Source organism: Meles meles, chromosome 5 (assembly GCF_922984935.1).
Source record: "Meles meles chromosome 5, mMelMel3.1 paternal haplotype, whole genome shotgun sequence".
Classification (NCBI taxonomy): Eukaryota; Metazoa; Chordata; class Mammalia; order Carnivora; family Mustelidae; genus Meles; species Meles meles.
The window spans coordinates 76,501,637-76,524,750 of NC_060070.1; the positions used below are offsets into that span (position 1 = coordinate 76,501,637).

The 23,114-nt window shown below is 37.1% G+C and overlaps 1 protein-coding gene across 1 annotated transcript; it reads right to left on the reverse strand.

Moving 5' to 3' along the window:
* Positions 1–4,435: 4,435 nt before the first annotated feature.
* On the reverse strand, positions 4,436–23,114 carry HINT3 (histidine triad nucleotide binding protein 3). The gene is made up of 5 exons (XM_046006491.1): positions 22,785–23,114; positions 14,792–14,909; positions 10,855–10,924; positions 9,039–9,165; positions 4,436–6,888 (listed from the first exon to the last, which is right to left on the reverse strand). The coding sequence occupies exons 1-5, from the start codon at positions 22,983–22,985 to the stop codon at positions 6,856–6,858; spliced, it is 549 nt and encodes a 182-aa protein (XP_045862447.1). The 5' UTR covers positions 22,986–23,114; the 3' UTR covers positions 4,436–6,855.

Sequence of the window (23,114 nt, forward strand, 5' to 3'; positions counted from 1 at the left end):
TTCCGTGGGTTGCCTTTTGCAAACATGATTTCTAAACAAAGGAAGGCTCTTGGCAATATGCAAGTATTAACAGTCCCAAAGTAAGTGTGCAACTTATCTTCTAGGAAGGGACCCACAGGTCCTTATTTAAGCACAATTCCCAGTAATCACCATCTCTTGATCTTATTTGCTTCTCATGAGAGGAAAAATTATTACATATAAAATAAACGGTTTCAAGTCCCGTAAAAGGCATCTTCCTGAGAACTACTTTAACTGACCCATCGGAGGAGTTTTACTCAATCCTACAGGGCACAGATTCTTAAACTTGGCTGCATGTTGGAATTACCTGAGGAATTTTTAAAAATATGAGGCCTGGAGTCTGTCCCCAGGGATTTGAATTTAATTTGGGTTGTGACCTAAACATATTTTTAAAAACACTTCAGTTTTTTGTTTGATGGCAGCTATCAGAAACATCACCACCTAGGAACCACTTAGAAATGCTAAGTCCTGTCTACCCCCAAACCTGCTAAATCAGAAACTCAGGATAGGATCCAGCAGTCTGCTTTAAACAGGCCCACCAGGTGCTCCTGATGCACACTGCAGTTTGAGAAACATTGCTGGGAGAGGGGAGTATGGATAGATGGGCTTTGAGTCCCAGTACCACAATAAATAGCATGTTTGTCTTCCTCTTACCCATGCTTGGAGAGAGAATTTTATGGATAAACTGCAAAATGCTGCAAAAATGTTTCTCAGCAGAAGATGTAGCCAAAAGAAAATATTCCTCTCTTACCAGTTAGATTGAGAATCTCACAAAAATCTCCTTAGCTGAGAAAATATCTAGAAAAGCCTACTTAAGTTAGGTGATTTCTTGTGGGTCACGCATATTGGCCAGAAGAAAGGCTTTACAGAGAATTTTAAAAATACTAATACAAAAAGAAGAGAAATATGTGCTAAAGGCAAAGGGAGAAGTCAAGAAAATCAGCAAGATGGCAGGAGCTAGCAGATACTTTACCATTGTCCTGCAAGTTTGGTCATTAAGTGCTTGAACTGCTGGTATGGGTAAATTCTTCTGAAACTCAAAATGGTTTTATGCTTTAGTTATAATGGTCATGCATACTGTCATGAAGAACATAAGGCCACGGAGATTCAGAGGATATCTAGGTTATACTCTTTATTTTTAGACTGAAAGTAGTTGGAATTAGGGATATCATGGTGCTCAATTATATTTTATTTTGTTATGGTAACATTTTAAGTGACTCAGAGATTAAAACAAAATCTTTTATTGACCAGTAATATAAATGAGTCTGAATTAAGGCAATGGGGATACAAGGTAAAAAAATTAGCTCCCCAGCTCATAAAAAAAGGTCAGAATCCAGTGGTAAGAGTTATCCCCCTATTTCCCAGTTAGACTGTATAAGGTCTGTGCTAAGAAAATAGCATAGACTAGAGCTAAAGAAACAATAGTGCTGTGGTTGTGGGCTGGAGTATCAGGGAAGACTTCCAAGAGGAAATGACATTTTAATCCAGCTTTTAAAAGTGAACAGATTTCCTAAGCTGTGCTCGGTTTAGTTGGAATAGTAAAAATGGTTAGCATATGGGATACAAGTGCAGGAGATGAAGCCTGCACAAGCTGATGAATAATTTTGAGGGGAAACAGTGAGGTTTTCACAAGCAAGAAAATGATATAACCAGGTCATAATTTTTTAAAGAACTCTGATGGTGGCTGTGCTAGAAAGAAAGCAACTGGAAGCATGGGGTCCACTCAAGTGATTCTAGCAACATTCAAAGCGTGAAAAGAGGAGTGTCTGAAAAGGCAGACGCTGCATACTGAAAGGAATGAATTGATTTTTGTTTCAGGACCCTCAAGGTAACATCATGTCTGAGGGCAAAGTGCTTGGAAAATGTGGGTTAAGAGAACATTCAGATATACATGTTCTCTATGTTGAATGTACAAATGTGTTGAGAATAGATAGGGTAGACCCAGACCAAAAGAACAGAAAAAAGTGTGGAGGCCAACTGCAATTATTTAGACAAGAATCTGGCCAGATGACAGAAGTACAAGTGGGGAGAAGTGGCCAAATCCTGAATATATTTTGAGAATACTGCTGATAAGGTTTGCTAAGGGGTTGGATATGAAGTATGAGAGACAGGAGTCAAGAAAGACTGCAAGATTTTTGGCCTGAGCAACTGAAAGATTGCAGTAACACAGATGGAGAGGATTGAGAGGAGTGCAGAGGGGAAAGGGAAATAAGCTCGAGGTGCCTGTTTTACATCAATAGGAAATATAATACATTTACCTGAAAGATATTTCACTTAGGGATTGGTTTAATGGATGATGCTTGATTGTGGATCCATCTCCACCTATGTGACTTTAAATAATCATACAAGGATTTTTTTGAAAGATTTTATTAATTTATTTGAGAGAGAGGAGGGTGAGGAGCAAAGGAAGAGGGACAAGCAGACTCCGCACTGAATGTAGAGCCTGACATGGGGCTCGATCCCATGATCATGAGATCATGACCTGAGCCAAAATCAAGAGTCAGACGCTTAACCAACTGAGCCACCTGGAAGCCAGATTGGATTCTTCTTAATCAGAGGTAGACATAAGCATTTTAATTAAGTTTATTTAAGCTGAATCAGAGATTTTTTTTTATTGATATTGCAGAAAACAACTGATTCATAAGCAGATAAATCAAAAGGTATCAGCTTCATTTTGGTAAACTAGAGTAGTAGGCACTTAATGAAGGCATGGGCATCAACTTTTGTAGATGGTTTTTTGATATCAAAATCTAGAAGTGTGTGAGCACTGCAATAATAAAGACTATGCTCTTGACCATGTATTCTTATAGAAAGAAGTATATCTACAATTCTGACAGTGAATCTTTCATACATTAGGGCCAACCAATTATTAAACATTTGGCAAAAACAAATAGATCAATGGAACAGAAAAAAGAGAGCCCAGAAAGAGACCCATATAACCAGCTAATTTTTGACAAAGGAGCAAAGGCAATACAATGGAGTAAAGATAGCCTTTTCAACAAATGGTGCTGGAACAATTGTACATCCACATGCCAAAAAAAAAAGAGTCTGGACACATAACTTAAAACCCTCACAAAAATTAACTCAAAATGGATCATGGGCCTAAATGTAAAATGCAACACTATAAAACACTTAAAAGATAACAAGAGAAAACCTAGATGGATCTTCGGTATGGCAATGACATTTTTAGATACATCACCGAAGTCATGATCCATTAAAGAAATAACTGATAAGCTGGATTTCATTACAATAAAAAACTGCTCTGTGAAAGATAGTGTCAAGAAAATGAGAAAACAAGCCACAGACTGGGAGAATATATTTGTAAAAAGGCACACATGATAATGGACATTAATACAAAATATACAAAGAACTCTTATAACTCCACAATAAGAAAACAACTCAATTTAAAAATGGGCCAAGAACCTTAACAGACACCTCACCAAAGAAGATAAACAGATGGCAAATGACCACATGGAAACATGCTCCATATCATATTGGTATCATCAGAGAAAAGGAAATTAAAACAGTGAGAAAGCACTGCACACTTAATAGACTGGACAAATCCCAAACACTGACACCACCAAATTCTGGCAAGGATGTGGAGTAACAAGAATTCTCATTCATTACTGGTGGTATTGGAAAATAGGATAGCCACTTTAGTTTTTTATAAAACTAAACATATGCTTATCATGTGACCCAGTAATCATGTTCCTTGGTGTTTACTCAAAGGCACTGAAAATTTATGTCCACACAAAAACTTGCATATGGGTTTTTACAACAGCTTTATTCATAGTTGGCAAAACATGGAAGCAATCAAGGTATCTATCAGTAGGTGAATGGATAAATGTATACAGACAACAGAATATTTAGCACTAAAAAGAGATGAGCTATCACACCATGAAAAGACAAAGAAACCTTAAATGAATATCACTACGTGAAAGAAGCCAATCTGAAAAAGCTATATACTGTGTGATCCCAATTATATGATATTCTGGAAAAGGCAAAACTACAGAGACAATAAAAAGATCATTGCTTGCCAAGGATTGGTGGACTAGGGATGAACAGACAGAGCACAGAGGGATTTTAGGGCAGTGAAAATACTCTGCATGATACTATAGTAATAGATACATGTCATGATATATTTGCCCAAACTCATAGACTGTGCCACACCAAGAGTAAGCCCTAAGATAAACTTATAGACTTTGGGTAATTATGATGTTACAGTGGAGGTGGAGGTTTATCAACTGCAACAAATGTACCACTCTTCTGGGGAATGTTAATAATCAGAGAGGCTATAGGGGAAATCTCTGTACTGTCTGTTCAATTTTTCTGTGAACCTAAAACTGCTCTAAAAAATAAAGTCTCTCTCTCTCTCACACACATACATACACACACACAAAGTCCACGTAGTCAAAACTTGACACAGTATTTTTCCATATTTATTTAGCTTTCTTTCAGCTAAGTAAGCACACAACTTACCAATCACTTTACAATTCTGCAGTTACAAATAATATCATAACATGCAAAAATAATGCTCTAGATAGTACTTTAAACATTTTAAAGATAAGTTCTAAATTGGTTTTGTGTTGAGCTAATGTTTTGGGTAGCTACTGAGTTACCAAATACTCTTTAACTACTGAAAAAGCTGAGTGAATTTTAATTGTAGTAATTTATTAATCTTTACAAGTAAATGAGAAAAGCTGCTAAGAACGTAAGGATCAAGGGTTTTCCAACAAAGAAGGAAAACTTAACTATGATAGGGTATAAACCTATATAAATTAAATCAATTGGCTAATCATATATTTGAGTAAGTCCATAAAGCATTTGAGAATTCCTTACGTACCTCCATGTTATTATCATAATAGTGTCAGTTATATCATTTCAAGTTCATAGAGTACAACATGTTGTACGTATAGAAAATTCCTTTTCCAAAGATGGTCCTATTTGAGCTGATTTCTACAAACTTGCGACTGCTAATCTGTGTAGGTGGGTCAGTGAGCTATGTAACAAAGCAGTGCTGAAGAGCCTGGAAATCTAATTTTGAGAGCTCCAAACCCCCACTTCCACTTCCAGTGACTGAAAAAGAATGTGAACATTCATTTCTTTTCTTTCTTTTTTTTTTTTAAAGATTTTATTTATTTATTTGACAGAGATCACAAGTAGGCAGAAAAGCAGGCAGAGAGAGGAGGAAGCAAGCTCCCTGCCCAGCAGAGAGCCCGATGCGGGGCTCGATCCCGGGACCCTGAGATCATGACCTGAGCCGAAGGCAGAGGCTTAACCCACTGAGATACCCAGGTGCCCCATGAACATTCATTTCAATTGTAAAGTAAATAATAATGGAAGCAGAACTCAGGAACAGTACATGTGAGTCTCTTGGCCTAAACTTCCACTGTCTACCAGACAAATACTGAGTCTTAAATATTTAGTCCCACTGCCACCTGCTCTCAAAATTGTGTCCTTCCCACAGTCTCTTCTATGAACAGTACAGCAGTTAACACACTAAGCCTAAGCTGTAATCACTGGTTTTGTCTGAGCCTTGTATTAGCATGTGAAGGCAGACTGTCCTTTCTCACCTATATTTCCTGATCATTGCATGTTAAATATTCAGCAAATGTTTGTTAAGTGGATAAATGGATGAATATTTATTTCAGATGTCTTAACTAAATATCCCAGATGTTTAATTAAACATTGTAATAAGTATTTCATTACTTAAAACTATGTTTAATATCATGCCAAAAATAAAAACAAAACAATCATCTCCGCCTACTTCTAACATCAATACTTTAATCCTTGTGTTCCTCTATATTCATGCACATGGTGTTACTATACAAAGACACAATGTAGGATTAGCTTTCAGTACCTTACTCTTTATTCACATTCACTATTAGTGTAGGTCAGCACAATCCTTAAAGAAATATGTCTCACAAAATGATGCATCAGTAATGCTAACACTGAGCTATTAAAATAAATTTTCTCATCCAAGCTTATCTGTTTTCCTACTTTCAAATCAGGATTTCTTCATGATAAAAGCCAGGCCTAAAACTTTTATTTCTACTTTTCCTTTGGTACAATAAATCATAAAACAGTAATTTCCACCAGTTTGTAATACATTATGATAACCATTTTATGTTTCTTCCCCATTTATGTTCTTACAGGTAAAATGCCATCACAGTGAATTCTCTTGGATAGCCAAATTGTTCTTATAAATCCACCATTAGAATTTACTTTATGTATACTTTATAGCTTTCAGGAACAATTTATCACAAAAATGTTAGGCTTCAACAAGTGAAAACCAGCATCTGAAATCTGAGTAAAAAGTGACACAAAACAATTCTTTCAATCAACAAGAACATAAATCAGTATGTAGTATGGTACTTTTCATTTTGAAATTTTGTGTGTAAACTTATATAACTGTCAAGAAATAGTTAATTTCTGTCTCCCCTTCATAGAAATAAAGGCCCCAATAAAGTACTTTCCATACCAGTTTATTCTTCATAAATAAATCACTATTATAATAGACTACTGAGAAATGAAAATATTTAAACTTTTTGAAAAAATAGCCCTTCCTGATTAACGGGATTTGTTTTAATGGGATTTTATCTATAGTATTTTATACCTTAAACAAGTAACCATTAAAATAAAGAAGTTAATGACAAAGTATCCACAGAATTGTATCACATATCTCAGGAAACAGACATTCAGAAAAGATTTAAGGCTAGCCAGTAGTAGCCTCTCATAAAACCCAATAAACCTTACAATTGTAATTAGACTTCAAAAGAATGAAAATATTAGTTTATTTTGAGCCAAGATTAGGAAAATCTTCCACTGTTGACATTTTCATATTCTAAGTTTTTCAATCAAACAGTCAGCCTGTAATTTTGAAAAAACAACATATTTTAAAATTCTGGTTATTATAGCCTACATGAAATAATTCTACTGGCATCCCTATTATAAAAAGTCACAGCAGAAGAGCTGGATATTACATACTCTGTTCCTGAATATATCTTATAAAAATTTCTCAATAGTTTTATAAACTACAGTAAAGGCATTCCACATTATATATACACAGGCAGATTTTTATCCTATTTGTTAAAAAGCTTCAATAAGAAAAGGAAAATGAATATAATACTAACATTTTACGAAGTAAACCAGATGTGGAGGAACCTTAATACATATTACTAAGTGAAAGTAGCCTATCTGAAAAGGCTAAATACTGTATTGTTTCAACCATATGACATTCTGGAAAAGGCAAAATTATGAAGGCACTAAAGAGATCAGGAGTTACCAGCAATTAAGGGAGAGGGAGAAATGAATAGGTAAAGTACACAGAATTTTATTAAACCATAATGTTGGATACATGTTACTACACATTTGTCCAAACCCATAAAATATAGAACACCAAGAATAAACCCTAGTGTAAATCATGAACTTTGGGTAAAAATGATGTGGAACTACAATTTCATGGGTTATAACAAATGTATCACTGTAGTGTAGGATGTCTATAGTGGGAGATTGGGAGTATTTGGGGGACAGAGAGTATATGGGAACTCTCTATAGATTCCCAGTCAATCTGGATGTGAGCCTAAAAGTGCTCTAAAAAAATAAAATATATATAAAAACATAAGTAAACCAAAGTCTGTTAGTTATCATTATTTCAAATACTTTTCTCAAACATCTTATATATCTGAAACATTATAAAAGAGATTTTAAATTAAATCTTAATGTCTTTATCTTGATTTTTTTCAAAGTCTCATAATATATGCTGACAGATCTAAGGAGATTTCAGATCCACAGAATGAACCAATAACAGATCTTATAACTTTGTTCATTCATTTTTTTTCTAGCTAAAAAGTCATGTAAGGAAATATAGTTAAAAACATTACAAAAAATGTATTTTTAGTGACTTTATTATAAAAGCATGGAGCACATAGAAACTTAGAAATACAAATAAGGAAAAAAGTCCCTTTTTTAATCACACTGATTTTTTAAAGAGACCTCACCAACTGCCCTATCGAATAGTCTACTAATTTTTATTTCAGACATATACACACATAAATATCTTAAATTATTTTTAAATTAAATAAAATCATCTGGACAAGTTGAAGGATAATAAGCTTGAAACATGAAGTTTCTAGAAATCATGCTTTTTAATTTCTTGGGTACCATGACTATAATAATAATAATATGCATTAACAGCAATTATTCAATTTGTAATTCAGTGATTACTTAAATATAGCAACAACAGGTCTCCTTACCATCATGGATACATAGTGACTGGTAAATTATTAGTCAAGTGGCTCTGGAAGGACAGTCACTTAATAACTAAGGCTTCACTGTCAGGCAACAGGCCTGTAATCAGCTTGAATTTGATTCTACTTTTGCCCTAGCAAAGCAGAATTCTGCAATTTTTTAGGTTCAATGGCTTCAGCCTCAGATCTGACAGCTGATGCTACCAGGGAAGCCCTTTTGTAAACTAGAAAATTACAGAAATTCAGTTTCTACAGTAATGTTGGTGATGATAACAAAGGCAACAGGTGATATTTACTAGTACTTACTATTCGCAAGGTACAGTTTTAACTGCTTTAATATGAATTATTTTATCAATCCTCTTATCCACCCTATAGGTGGGCAGTATTCTTTATAGGCAGGTAAGAGATAAAGAAGTTGGGTCTGAAAACATTTAAGTAACTTGCAAAGGGGTCCTCAAGTAACTGATCAAGCCACAATTTCAATGTAGATTGGACTCTGGGTTCTGAACAGCTAATGCCACGGCTCTTCTATATCATATCCTCTGCTTACAATGGAAAGACTTAACTGTAAATTCTCTTCCTACAGATTTGATAACCTGAAAAATCCCTTAAATTAAAAATATTACTTTGGGTATGTGCAAGCAGTACATTAAAGGAGAGAATCAAACCTATGAAGCTGTTAAGTGCCTGCTGTTGCCAAGAAAAGAACTACACCAAAAGGACAACTATTGTAAATATTTTTATATAATGCTACTAAACAATAACACTTACTGTGATAAACCAATAGGAATTCACTCTATAAACCAATTTTGATAAGAAGCCAAGTTGATCAACAGGTGCCAGCACATGAAGGTGCAAGTGGGAGATGGAACAAAATGGCGGCATGTGGAAACCCATTCTAAAACAGAAAGGTAAGAGAGTTGACTAGTCAGTTCTACAATAGTTTAAAGCTATTTTTTCATGCTAAAACACATAAATATTAAAGACATTCAAATTAGGTTACCTAGGGTAGACAGATTGCCACTCAATCACCACTTTTACTGTTTTATATCCTTCTTAGTATTTACACACTTCCTTGCCTTTCTGTGCTGAAGTTCACAGTAACAAACTCTTCATCAAGGAAGGGCTTAAGAGCATATAACGTCTCAGTAAATCCTTTAATAATTCTGAGTTGGCATTATGTTTTATCATCTCAGTCCTTATCAGTTTTAACCTTTAATTCTCCTAAGATATGGCTCTGCAATGAATCTTTAAAAAAAAGTTACAGGGCACTTCTAAGACCTTTAACTTTTAGACTGTATAGCTGAGGCATAAAGTTGTTTACTTAGAAATTCTGAGTGGAGCAAGGCACAAGTGTAACAATAATTCAAGCCAAAAGCCTGGAAATATTTACCCCCTCAAACTATAAGTGAATCTCAATTAAAAAAAAAAAAAAAAAAGACTACAGTGAGAGGGAGTGTAAGAGGGCATAGGAAATGTGGTCTATTGCAGCAACACAGGACTGATAATGGAGAGTCAGCAACACAACACATATTGAAAAGCTTCCCCACTACAGGAAAAAGAGGCTGAGTTTTCCTTCTGGGAAACAGGAGTCAGGAAATGTAGAATCAAGTAACTAAAAGCTAGAAGCAATTCAAAGGTTCATTCAACCCTTTCATTTCAAAGATGGGAAAGCCAAGATCCAAAAAGTAGGAGACTTCTCAAGGTCACAAAGTCAGGCGGTAGTAGAGCAAGGATTGAGACTCTTGGTCCAATGTTCATTCTTCTACTAAACACTCCTCTGACTGGGAAGGGAATGTACTGCTTTTGGCCAAAGGGTCTCAAATACCATCTGTCCCTTACACTTGAATAGCGCTTCATAGTTTTCAGAGGATTTTCACACACACAATCTTATTTGAATCTGTATGTAGGCAGAACAGGTATTATCTTGAAGAGCTTAAATGCCTCAAGTTTCATAGCCAGTATGAGCCCAGTACACAAAAGTAGCATGGAAAGTGTTAGAGCTCAGGTCTCTTTAAATTACAGGTCAGATGTTAGAAGTAAATATAACCGAAATCTAACCGAAATCTAACCACTGGTCACACAGGACAAAGTCCTAAGTCTTTTAAAAAGGAAAACACACTACTTAGATTAAGTAAAATAACTGCCTCATTGAACATTATATGCTTTTTGCTCAAATTTTGGTGAATGCCAGAGATCAGCTCAGCAGGCAACAAATTCAAGTTAATTTCACACTAGAAGTATAATATTTTTAAATCACATAAAATAAAGTATTTTCTAAAGAAAGAAATTCAATTTACATACAATTTTTATACAAATAGACATACTGAAAAAGGAAAGGTGGATTTGTAACTATGTTACCTACCCACTGCTTAAATAGACTTGTCTGCCCAAACTCCAAGTGGTGATTATTAGATGCTGAGACATGAGAGGAAGAGGTTTTATTTATTAAATTTATACTACCAATGAACAATGCATGCTCACTTTCAGGAAAACTGTACTTAAGCCACCTCCCCATTTTCCAGGAGGGAACAACATTTCAGAAAACTAACTACATATATTGGTTTCTATGTGGAAGTATACATACCTCGCATTTTTGAAGTCAGTGAAATTATTCCTTTCAAGAATAGTTTTTCCAACAGTCACCATGCTCTCAACTAAAAAACATGAATGAAAGAAACATTACACCATAGAAGACTTACTAAATTGTAATTAATTTTAACTTTTCTAATCAAAAGTCGTGTTCAGTGGGTAAACATTTAAAGACCTGTTTAATAGTTCTAAGTTACTCAGAAGTTTGCTCATCAACATTGACATGAAGGTTCAAGCTATCACAAAGTACGGTGTGCAGGCTGACTTTGAACAGCTGCTGAAGAGTACTAACAAGTGGCTACTTAGGACATCTGATCCTACTGAGGTCTAATTCTAATCATAAGGAGACCAAGTAAGAAACAAAAATATGTTTGAATCAAAAAGACAGACAGGAAAACTGAATTTGTCTTTCAGTCCAAATGAAGGATATGATAGTCCTTTATGTCAGCCTACCTCTGACTAGATAAATGTTCATATATTTGTTTTGGCTTCTGAACTCTATCTGCCTTAGCATCTTTATTATCTTTATGCTTTATGCTTTATGGCCTTCGAATAGGAATGCGTTTCCAGATAAGAAAAAATTTGGTAACCTGCAATCTCCTAAGCACAATGCCAAACTTTAGATCTCTTTTGTTTCCAAATGGTGTAACCAAGTATTTGTAAGGGGGAAGAAATGAGAGAATCTATAGACGATGGTTGTTATAAAAGAAGTTCATAAAATTGTTGCGAATGTTTAGGTCTCTAAATCAGGCTTGAGCAAGGAGGATGACAGACTTCCATGACAAAGCCAGTACCATATGGTCTTAAAAAAAAAACAAAACAAAACTCATTACTTCAAGCAAGACTGAATCTTGTTTTCTTTTAAAATATTCCCAAGATTCCAGACATGGAAGAAATGTTTTCTCTTAATGTTTTTTAAGATTTTATTTATTTATTCATTTATTTATTTAAGATTTTATTTATTTGTTTTACAGAAAGAGATCACAAGTAGGCAGAGAGGCAGGCAGAGAGAGATGGGGGAGAAGCAGGTGCCCTGCTGAGCAGAAAGCCCGATGTGGGGCTTGATCCCAGGACCCTGAGATCAAGACCTGAGCTGAAGGCAGAGGCTTAACCCACTGAGCCACCCAGGCACCCTCTTAATTTCTTTAAAACACATATGACTGGGGCGCCTGGGTGGCTCAGTCATTAAGCATCTGGCTTCAGCTAATGTCATGATCCCAGGGTCCTGGTATGGAGCCCCGCATAGGGGAAGCAGGAAACCTACTTCTCCTTCTCCCACTCACCCTGCTTGTATTCCCTCTCTTGCTGTCTCTCTTTCTGTCTTGTTAAATAAATAAATAAAATCTTTAAAAAAATAAATATTCAAAAAAAGACATATGACTGCTTAATGCAATAATTTTAACAATACCAAGATATTATAAAGTATGTAGATATATATGACAACAGTAACACAAAGTGTACCAAAGTTTATCACATTTTTCATGAACTGATACAATGTGATTCTAATTAGGCTATGACAATTACACTAGTATTTTAACATCTCTAGAGCAACCATATAAAAAATTTGAAGAGGCATACATAAAAAGGCATGAAATAAATTAAAGTAGAATAACAAAATATGTATTTGATCAACCACAAGAAGGCAGGAAAGAAACAGAGCAATAACAACAAAAAATGGGACAAACAGAAAACAAATGGCAAGATAGAACACCTAAATCATACTGCATCAATAGTTACATTAAAGGTTTATGAACTAAACAATTCAATTAAACACTGGAGATTTTCATACTACATTTAAAAAATAGTAACAAATAAGCAAGATGCAACTATATTGCTATCTTCAAGTCTTTAAATATTAATATTCACTTTGGTTGAAAGTATAGAAAAAGATACCCAATGTGGACAGCAAGTAACAAGAAAGTTATAGTAGTTAAATTCATGTCATACAAAATAGACTTGAGAAGTATTTCCAGAGATAAAGAAGGACATTTTTACAATGATAAAAAAGGATCAATTCACTGAGAAGACATGACAATCGTAATTATGTATTCACTTAAAATCAGATTCAAAATACATGAAGCAAAACCTATTGTCTCCTTTGTATCTCACCGTTATCTACTCTATTATTTCTTTCTTTATACTTACTTTGGTCTGATTCGCTTGCCTATTTCTAGCATCCTAAAGTAGAAACTTAGGTCATTGGTTTTAAACATCCTCTTCTAACATAAACATATACAGCTATAAATTTCCCCATAGGTATTGCTTTGGCTACATTACACAAATCTTGATACGTTGTATTTTTGCTATCAATTCTATATTGTTGTCTATATTTATTTGGAAATTTATTTGGAAATTATTAAAAAGTGTATTAATGTAAAAATATTTAGTACATTTCCAGGTTTTATTATTTTTCTACTTTACTTCCATTGTCATCAGAGAACATATGTTGCAAGATTTCAATAATTTGAAATGTATTTAGACTTACTTTATTGCCTAGGATACGGGCTATCTTGGTGAACATGTGCTCTTAACAAAATGTGGATTTTAGAGTTGGGTGGAGTTCTAAAAATATCAATTATAATCACAGTGCTTGATGGTGTTATTGAGCTCTTCCACACTCTTATTATTTTGCCAACTTCATAGACTGTATCTAAATACTAATTGCAAGAAACTTTAAGCTTATTACAGAAATATTAAAATATAAACAAGATCAGAAAGAACAGTATAATGAAATCCCAAATACCCACCATGCTGCTTCAAAATTGGTTAACATTTTATTTGCAACCATTATAAAAACTTTCAATACAACAGAATGCTAGAAAAAGAAAACCAAGCACAAACATATTTCTCCCTCCTTAAAAAACATAAAAAGGAAATATTTAAGGCACGGTGGCTGCTGCTAGATACTAAATATTGCAAAAATATTGGCCTTTATCTGCTGGAATAAATATGAAATGTACTCATAGAAGTACAGATGACTAAGACATTTTGCAATATTGAGAAGAAACAGTTGAAAAACTGGTAATTCAATAGTCTAAATACTAAATGAACTACACAGCAAAGTTTTCCATCAAAGAATTTCTTTTTCACCTCCAAAAAATCTGACCCAATCTATCTGTCTTCTCAGCTACTTAAATTATTTTTTTTTAATTTATTTGACAGACAGAGATCACAAGTAGGGAGAGAGGCAGGCAGAGAGAAAGGGGGAGACAGGCTCCTCACTGAGCAAAGAGCCTGATGTGGGGCTCGATCCCAGGACCCTGAGACCATGATCTGAGCTGAAGGCAGAGGCTTAAACCACTGAGCCACCCAGGGAACCCAGCTATTTAAATTATTAACCAAACTAATCCCAGGCCCTGGAGACAAAGGCTATGAAAGTAGATATGAAGTGAACTAAGAAATGTCTTAGGAAATGATAACCTAAGAGACATGATTCAAACTCTTCTTTTCAGAAGCTAAAAAGTCATTGCTTAAATCTCATCACTAAACTTTGGTGTTAGTTCCTCTACACAAGCAACTTACAAGACAGGTACCAATATGGTCTCATTTTTGATAGCACCTTCCATTTTCAGAGTCAAGGAAAGCCATCATTTTAAGACATAAAGAGGCATTATCTTTTAGAGATTTTAAAGATTAAATAACATGATGTTTAGAATTCACTTTAAATCCACTGTGGGAAAAGGTTAATAGATGAAAAAGACTGGCCACAAGTTAATAAAAATGGTACTTGGGTGATGACCACCTGGAGATAAAACTATTTTCTGTATCTTTGTACACATTTGAAATTTTTCATAATAGAAGTTTCACAAAGTCATAATGCTCCTCTTTCATTAACACCTGGCTAGGTTGTTTCTTTTCATTGTCACTGTCACTACTATCACTCATGCCAATTTAGGATGATATAACCATAAAAAATACTGTCCTCATCTTACCCAGTTCTATATGATCTTTCTTTAGCTCTCTACAGTTTCCAAGATGCTTCTTTGGCACCACAAGATAATGATGAGGTGCTGCTGGTCTGATATCTTTGAAGCAAACTAGGTCTTCATTCTGAAGGAAAAAATATCATTTGTCAGTGAATTTTTTTTTAAAGATTTTATTTTATTTATTTGACAGACAGAGATCACAAGTAGGCAGAGAGGCAGGCAGAGAGAGAAGAGGAAGCAGGCTTCCGGCTGAGCAGAGAGCCCTACATGGGGCTCGATCCCAGGACCCTGAGATCATGACCTGAGCCGAAGGCAGAGGCTTAACTCACTAAGCCACTCAGGCGCCCCTGTCAGTGAATTTTTTATAAAGAATTTCCTAATGCCATTCTGGCATGTCTTAAACACCATAAATCTCAGTCCGATAGGGAAATGGTACTTACATTATACACCTAATCCCAGCTGGGCATTAAGTTCATAAAGACATGCTTTAGCATTCTTCATGAGATGCTCATTAGTTAGCAATGAGCAATGTTGAAGCCTTATATAAAGCAATGTTGAAGACTTATATAAAGCTAATTTCAGGAAAACAATTATCAATGAACTTCAATAAGACTTCATTACCAAAGGGGTGCCTGGGTGGCGCAGTGGGTTAAGTATCCCACTCCTGGTTTTGGCTCAGATCGTAATCTCAGTAACGTGATCTCAGGGTTGTGAGATCAAGCCCCATGTCCATTTCATGCCCGGGGCGAGGTGGGGGAAGTCTGCTTGAAATTCTTTCTCCCTCTTCCTCTGTCCCTCTCACTCATGCTCTCTCTCTCACATAAATAAATCTTTTTTTTTAGGATTTTATTTATTTATTTGACAGAGAGAGAGAGATCACAAGTAGGCAAAGAGAGAGGGGAAGCAGGCTCCCCGCTGAGCAGAGAGCCAGATGTGGAGCTCGATCTCAGGACCCCAAGACCATGACCTGAGCCGAAGGCAGAGGCTTTAACCCACTGAGCCACCCAGGCGCCCCCTCATATAAATAAATCTTTAAAACAAAGCAAAACAAAACAAAAAAACTTCATTACCCACAATTCCAAGTTTTTTTTTAATTTCCTTATATATTTCTCCATCTCTACCTATCTAAGGGTTTGTTTTTTTTTTAAGATTTTATTTATTTTTTTGACAGACAGAGTTCACAAGTAGGCAGGGAAGCAGGCAGAGAGAGGAGGAAGCAGGCTTCCTGCTGAGCAGACAGCCCAATGTGGGGCTCGATCCCAGGACCCTGGGATCATGATCTGAGCCGAAGTTAGAGGCTTTAACCCACTGAGCCACCCAGGTGCCCTTAAGGGTTTTTCTTAATATGTATTTTTAAAGGTTTGACTATAGAAACATAGCAAATTTGATAAATTCTTTTTTACATTAAATTTTTTCCAAAGTGGCACGTTCCACAATTAAAACAGGAAAATAATCTAGCATCCATATATCCAGAGGTTGCCTTTCTGTACATTTTTTATAGCACTTACACACAAATACTTTTTTGTTCTGTTTATAGCATTAAAAAGCCCTTGAAATGCTAAAACAAACTCCAGTATAATGCATGAAGTGTCCAATCCATTATATTAGTTTTCTGATTTACATACCCCACATAGTTATGTGAGGAAAAAAGAAAAGAAATGAAAAAGGGAGTCTTTCAACCTACTGACACTTGAGTTTCAAGCTTTTCCAAAAGAAAAATCAATATTCCCTAAATATCCTTATTCAGTATCCTATATAAAAATTTTTCAATGGCTAAACCACACATGAAAAAATGCTCAACACCACTCATCATCAGAGAAATCCCAAATCAAAACCACAATGAGATGAAACTTCACACCAGTCCAATGTTAGTATTAAAAAGACAGGAAATATGTGTTGGCATGTATGTGGAGAAAAGGGAAACCCTGGGCACTGCTGATGGGAATGCAAACTGGTGCAGCCATTATGGAAAACAGTATGGAGATTCCTCAAAAATTAAAAACGGAAATACCATATGATCCCCAGTTCCACTACTGTGTATTCATTTACCCAAAGAAAATGGAAATACTAATTCCAAAAGATGCATGCACTCCTATGTTTATGGAAGGATTATTTATGATTGCCAAGACATGAAAGCAACCTAGGAATCCATCAATAGATGAATGAATAAAGGAGATACGATGTACATATACAATGAAATATTAGTCATAAAAAAGGATGAGATCTTGCCATTGGTGACAACACAGATGGAACGAGAGGGTATTATACTAAGAACAAACTGGTAGCTGCTAGAGGGAAGGTTGGGTGGAGGCAAAACAGGTGAAGAAAAACCTATGCATTTTAGTCAGCCAATGCAATCAATGATTGAATTAGATTTTCATTAAGCTTTCTAAAATATTGAAATTGGCCCTCTGATGTTACTCTCTTTCCTGTTGCTACTACTGAACTAGCCATTATTTAGACTCTTCATTTTAAGACAGACTTTTTCCTATTCCAACGATACAATGACAAAAAATATAAAATGATACATGTACAAAGCTATCCTTTGCAGCATGATTTGTAATAGCAAAAAAATGAAAATAACCCAAAGGTCCAAAATTCAACTAGGAGACTAGCTGAATAAATTATAGCAAATCCATACAATGAAGTACTATGTAGCTATAAAATATAGGAATGAAGATCTTTATATACTTAAGAATCATTTCTGAAATGTACTTCAAAGTTAAAAAAATTAAGGAGCAGGAGAGTGTGGTAAGGCCATCTTTTATATAAGAAAGGGAGTAAATATATAAACATACACATACAAATTCTCACAATGGAAGGATAAGCTAAAAATATATTTTTTAGTTTCTTGTGAGGGAAGAGGAACAGGATAAAGATGATAAGAGAATGGACGCTAGACTTTTCCAAATGTACTTAGCTTTACAATTCTGACATTAAAAACATGAATATTTAATACTCTTTTGGACTTCAAAATAATCCCTATGAATTGAAAACAAACAGAAATAAATAAGCCTAACTATCTGTCACCTTTATAACATAACTACATAAAGAAAAGACATTTCTTTTTTTAAACTATTTTATTTATTTGAGAGAGACAGAACTAGAGCACATGCGAGAGAGAGCGCACGAGTTGGGGGGATGGGCAGAAGGAGTGGGAGAAGCAGATTTCTCCTCAGAGCAAGGAGACCAAGCAGGGCGGCTCTCAGGACCCAGGAACCATGACCTGAGCTGAAGGCAGATGCTTAACCAAGTAAACCACCCAGGCACCCCCAAAGAAAAGATACTTCAAGTGACTTTAAAACACAGAATTTTGACTACCCATCCCTAATGACAACTAAATGAAATCTTTTCACTAAATGAAAACTTTTCATTTATGCTTTCAATGCAGATCAGAAGCAAGCTTCTCAAGTGTGGAACATGCCATAGTTATCCTTGAACTACAAGTGAATAACATATAGTGAACTTGAAAGATTGCTTAATAAATAAAAGATGCTTAAATAGAAAAATAAAGCTACCAATGCTCCCTTCTCTGCTCCTTAAAAAAAATGGTGTCATTATAGTTTTTACTACTTTCCAAGATCTTTCAGTCTGTCCTCCAAAACACATTCTTTTTTTTTTTTTAAGATTTTATTTATTTATTTGACGAGAGAGAGAGAGAGAGAGATCACAACAAGTAGGCAGAGCAGCAGGCAGAGAGAGGGAGCCCTCCCTATGCACGGCTCGATCCCAGGATCCTGAGATCATGATCTGAGCCCAAAGCAGAGGCTTAACCCACTGAGCCACCCAGGTGTCCCCAAAACACATTCTTAAAGTTGGAATCATGGCCACTGTTTGATTTTAACAGTGTTTCTCAGCCTTTTTTCGTTACCATCCCCCTAAGGAAACTTTTTAGATTTTTTTTTCCTTAATGGGTGCCCTCCCCCTGGATATTTTAATACCACAGCCAAATTGTACATGTGTTTCTATCCTAAGTGCTATACATATATTTTATATATATAAATAATAAATTTTCTTTTGCCCTTGCTCCTGCCCCAGCCAAGAACATCAATTTTTACCCCTTTTGAGAATGCATGGATTAGACAAACACCTAGTCCATCTTCATTATCAGCACTGAATCCAAGCATCTTGGCTTAGCATCTATTAAATATGACAAATGGTGGTAAAAAGGGTAGATGGGCACTCAACCCCCTTTCCAAATACTTCTGTGTCTTTAGTACTGCAGAAATTTAAAAAGCTAAAACCCCAGATGGAATTTAGATCTTGCAAATTAGATATACTTCAGACTTCAGTGCTTTGACGAGGTAACCTGAGAAAAAGCCATCTTTCTGCAGCTTCCGCTAGTTCCACTAGGCAAACGTGGTCAGCTCCAAGGATACCAAGATGGTCAGCTCCAAGGATACTGAGATTGTTTTTTCTTTCTCCCCTGTCCCCATTCCAATGTCTGGTCAATTGCTAGTCAAGACACAGACATGAAACATCCACTTTTCTGGTGCCCTAACGTACCAGTGCATACCCAGGAGGTACAGTGTAGCTCTGAAGCTGTTATTTGTCAAAGTAGAAATATGTAGGTGCCGCAAGCATTTAGCACCCAGAAGTCAGAAATGGGAAACATCCTACAGTAAGTGAAACAGCCTGCACAACAAAGCAGAATCCAACCTCAAATTCAACAGTGGTGGTCACACTGCTTCCTCAACTCTGAGTCACATCTACAAAGACATCTTCCTGAAGTCTAAGTTCCAATGGCAGTCATCTGACTCCTAACTTCTGGCTGTGGCAGAGGAAACGGGTCCTCACCATGCAAGTCCTGTTCTGGATGTTTTTTGTTTTTTTTTGTTTTTTTTTTTTAGATTTTTATTTAAGGACACCTGGGTGGCTCAGTGGTTGAGCATCTGCTTTCAGCTCAGGTCATGATCCCAGGGTCCTGGGATCAAGTCCCACATGCACATGCATGTGCTCATGCATGTGCGTGTGCTCTCCCTCTCTCTCTCTAAAAAATAATTAAATTAAATTAAAAATACATTTTTATTTGACGGAGAGAGTGAGCACAAATGGGTGGGGTGACAGGCAGAGTGAGAGGGAGAGAGAGAAGCAGGCTCCCCACTGAGCAGGGAGCCCAGTCTGGTACTTCATTCCAGGATCCTGGGATCATGACCTGAGCCGAAGGCAGATGCTTAACAGACTGAGCCACCCAGGCATCTCCTGGATATCATTCTTGAAGGCTTTTCCTTCAACTCTTGCAATGACTTTTTTTTTTTTTAAAGATTTTATTTATTTATTTGACAGAGAGAGATCACAAGTAGACAGGCAGGCAGAGAGAGAGAGAGAGGGAAGCAGGCTCGCCGCCGAGCAGGGAGCCCGATGTGGGACTCGATCCCAGGACCCCGAGACCATGACCCGAGCCGAAGGCAGCGGCCCAACCCACTGAGCCACCCAGGCGCCCCTCTTGCAATGACTTTTTAAGCAAATAACTCCCTATATTAAATCCATTTCTGCTTTAAATAGCTAGTTTTTCTTTCTGCAACTAACCCCACTGATATCTAAAGCAAGTAAGTAACATTTGAAAGAACATTTCAGGACCACCCCGTCTGAAGTGGAGGGCAAATTTGTTTAAAGAAGAGGGAGGACATTAAAGTTAAACTAGTATTTCCTCTGTGTGGCCTCAAGCAAGGTGAAAATAAACATCGAGCCTGGTATTTCTCAACCATGTTTTCACTGTCACTGCTCGGAAGACATTCTTAAGACTCTTTTTCCCGGTTCCACTCTCATGATATTTTAATACCGCAGACATACTCTTTATCTGTTTATGTCCACTATGTTTACTTTTGCCTCACACACACAGAGTAAGATACTGTCACCCCAAAACCAACTTTTATCCCTGAGAACACATGGCCTAGTATTGGCTTAGTTTCAACTCTGCAGTATACAGCACAAATACACTATATGGATGCTTATGGAGTGAGGAGTCTTCTCTAGCTTCTGCCAGAAAGATTTCCCGGACTAAACCCACATAATGCTGGTAACTCCAATTATTCCAAATCACATTTTCTCCTCTGGACTTAATTATAAGTCTACCCTACTTTATATAAACCCAATAGTTTCTAAATATTTACAATAAACATATGTGAATGAATATAAGAATATACTATATATATATAATGCAAAATACACAAATTAAAGATTAGATTCTCTTTTTAAAAAGATAAATCTTTGAGCTCTTATATATGAAATCATCTTAGATTCAATTTTAAGAAGATCTGCAACTTTTTGAGGCATGTTGAACAAGCATGTGCATCTTGCTTATGGTCTGTATTATATGGACTACTGTCTATATTCATCCTATGCCACCTATGTAGGGTGTAAATTAGTTAAAAGTATTTAATGTGTCTAATTTCCCCTATAAAAATGTTCCAGGCTTTTCACATAGTTCACTCTGAGAATGTTCTTCATAGAGAAAAAATCCTGACCTTTGGCCTGGAAAAACCACGACAGAATTCTGGACCATCCCAACCCCTACGGGAGACCGTTTTTATTTTTTAAAATTAATTTACTAGGGGCGCCTGGGTGGCTCAGTGCGTTAAGCCGCTGCCTTCAGCTCAGGTCATGATCTCAGGGTCCTGGGATCGAGTCCCGCATCGGGCTCTCTGCTCGGCAGGGAGCCTGCTTCCCTCTCTCTCTCTCTCTCTGCCTGCCTCTCTATCTACTTGTGATCTCTCTCTATCGAATAAATAAATAAAATCTTTAAAAAAAATTTAAAAAAAATAAAATTAGTTTACTTTTTTCCTAAGATTACTTATTTATTTGAAAGAGAGAGAGAGAGAAAGAAAGAAAGATAGATCATGAGCCCAGGGAAAGGGGAGGGAGGAAGGAGACTCCCAGCTGAGCAAGAAGCCCAAGGCAAGACTCAATACCAGCAAAAGGCAAACACTTAAAGACTGAGCCACCAGGTGCCCCCCTCTCCGTGACTATTTTTAGACAAAACTTTTTACATTATTAGTACCTATTATTTACTAGTTTTCCTCAACATTGGTACTGGAGTGTGCATAATTTTTTTATGTGGTGAAATCTTGACTCTGGCTCAGTACAGCAGAGGCCTGCTCTACAGACAACTGCTGTACTGACCCCTCTCCCTGTCCACCGCTTCCTGTCTTCACTCCTTCCCCTATTCAAGCACAGATGTCAAGGTCTATCACTTCAGTCGTCTCTCTAGCCATAAATTCTTACCTTTGTCTCCAACACTAGGTGGTTAGAACAGATTCAATTCACTTTTAACAAATGAATTAATGATTACTAACAACAACAGAATCTTTCGATCTGATCCTCTCCAAAAGCTGTTTCTTTAAAGACAAGTAAAACCAGCAGATGAAAATGATTTCCAGATACCTGTTTTCAAGTACCTGAGCAAAATCTCAGTGCTCTGAAAATGTGCATACATCCCAACTGACAACGCCTGTGCGAACTTTACCCTTCAGTGGAAATCTGGGGCTTATTAAGAAATAGTTTGACCTCGGCTCCACCCCCGCCCCCTGCCTAACTTCTGTCAGTTTAACGAAGCTTTTCGCCATTACCATCTCCTTTCTACCAGTTTTTCTCCTCGGTAGCAGAATGAAGAGTGTGCGGAATTGAAAAGCAGTGTGGTGGGGATGCGGGGGTGGGCGGAGGAATCCGTCCAATAACAACAGGCGACAAATGCTATTTTCTGCCAAACACCTCGTACCTGCAAACAGAAGCCCAAGTATCTGGCTTTATCGCTACATTGTCCCCCCGCTCCCCACCCCCTCGGCACAGCAACAATGATGCTGGAGACAGACCCCACTCGCGAAAAGCAAATCCGTCATTACGTCAGGACACCCCACCTGCCCCACTCCGGTCCACACCTGCGAGGTCGCCCTCCCGGGGGCCTGACACGACGCCACCCCGGTCCGCCACGGCGCGAGGTCTGCGTCCCTGCCCCACCCCACCCCCGCCCCGTCCCACGCCGGGTCCGCACGCAGCCCACCTCGCAGTACAGGAGCTCGGTGCCGGGTTCCTGCTTCGCCGCGATCCTGCAGAACACGCACTTGCTACTGTAGTCCTCCGCCTTCGATGACGTTGCGACAACGTCGGCAGTCTTCGGTGAAGACACCTTCGATTCTTCAGGCTTCACTGCCTCAAAACCAGGCTCGGATTCGACCCTACCGCGCGTCGACTGCTCAGCCATCCTAGCCGCCGCAAGGTGGACAAGAACCTTGACTGCTCTCGCGCCGCTAGCCCTGAGCTGAGTCCGCCTCCTGCAACGCCTCACTTTTACCTGGAGGTGTCGCCCTCCGCCTGCCGCTGGGAAGGGCAG

What these genes read in the sequence shown, in the direction of transcription:
- HINT3 (XM_046006491.1), bottom strand. Translation starts at nt 22,985, where the DNA reads ATGGCTGAGCAGTCGACGCGCGGTAGGGTCGAATCCGAGCCTGGTTTT. An exon ending in CCGAGCTCCTGTACTGCGAG is followed by an intron (nt 14,910 to 22,784) that starts GTGGGCTGCGTG and finishes TTTTTCCTTCAG; the next exon opens with AATGAAGACCTAGTTTGCTT. An exon ending in GAAAGATCATATAGAACTGG is followed by an intron (nt 10,925 to 14,791) that starts GTAAGATGAGGA and finishes CATGTTTTTTAG; the next exon opens with TTGAGAGCATGGTGACTGTT.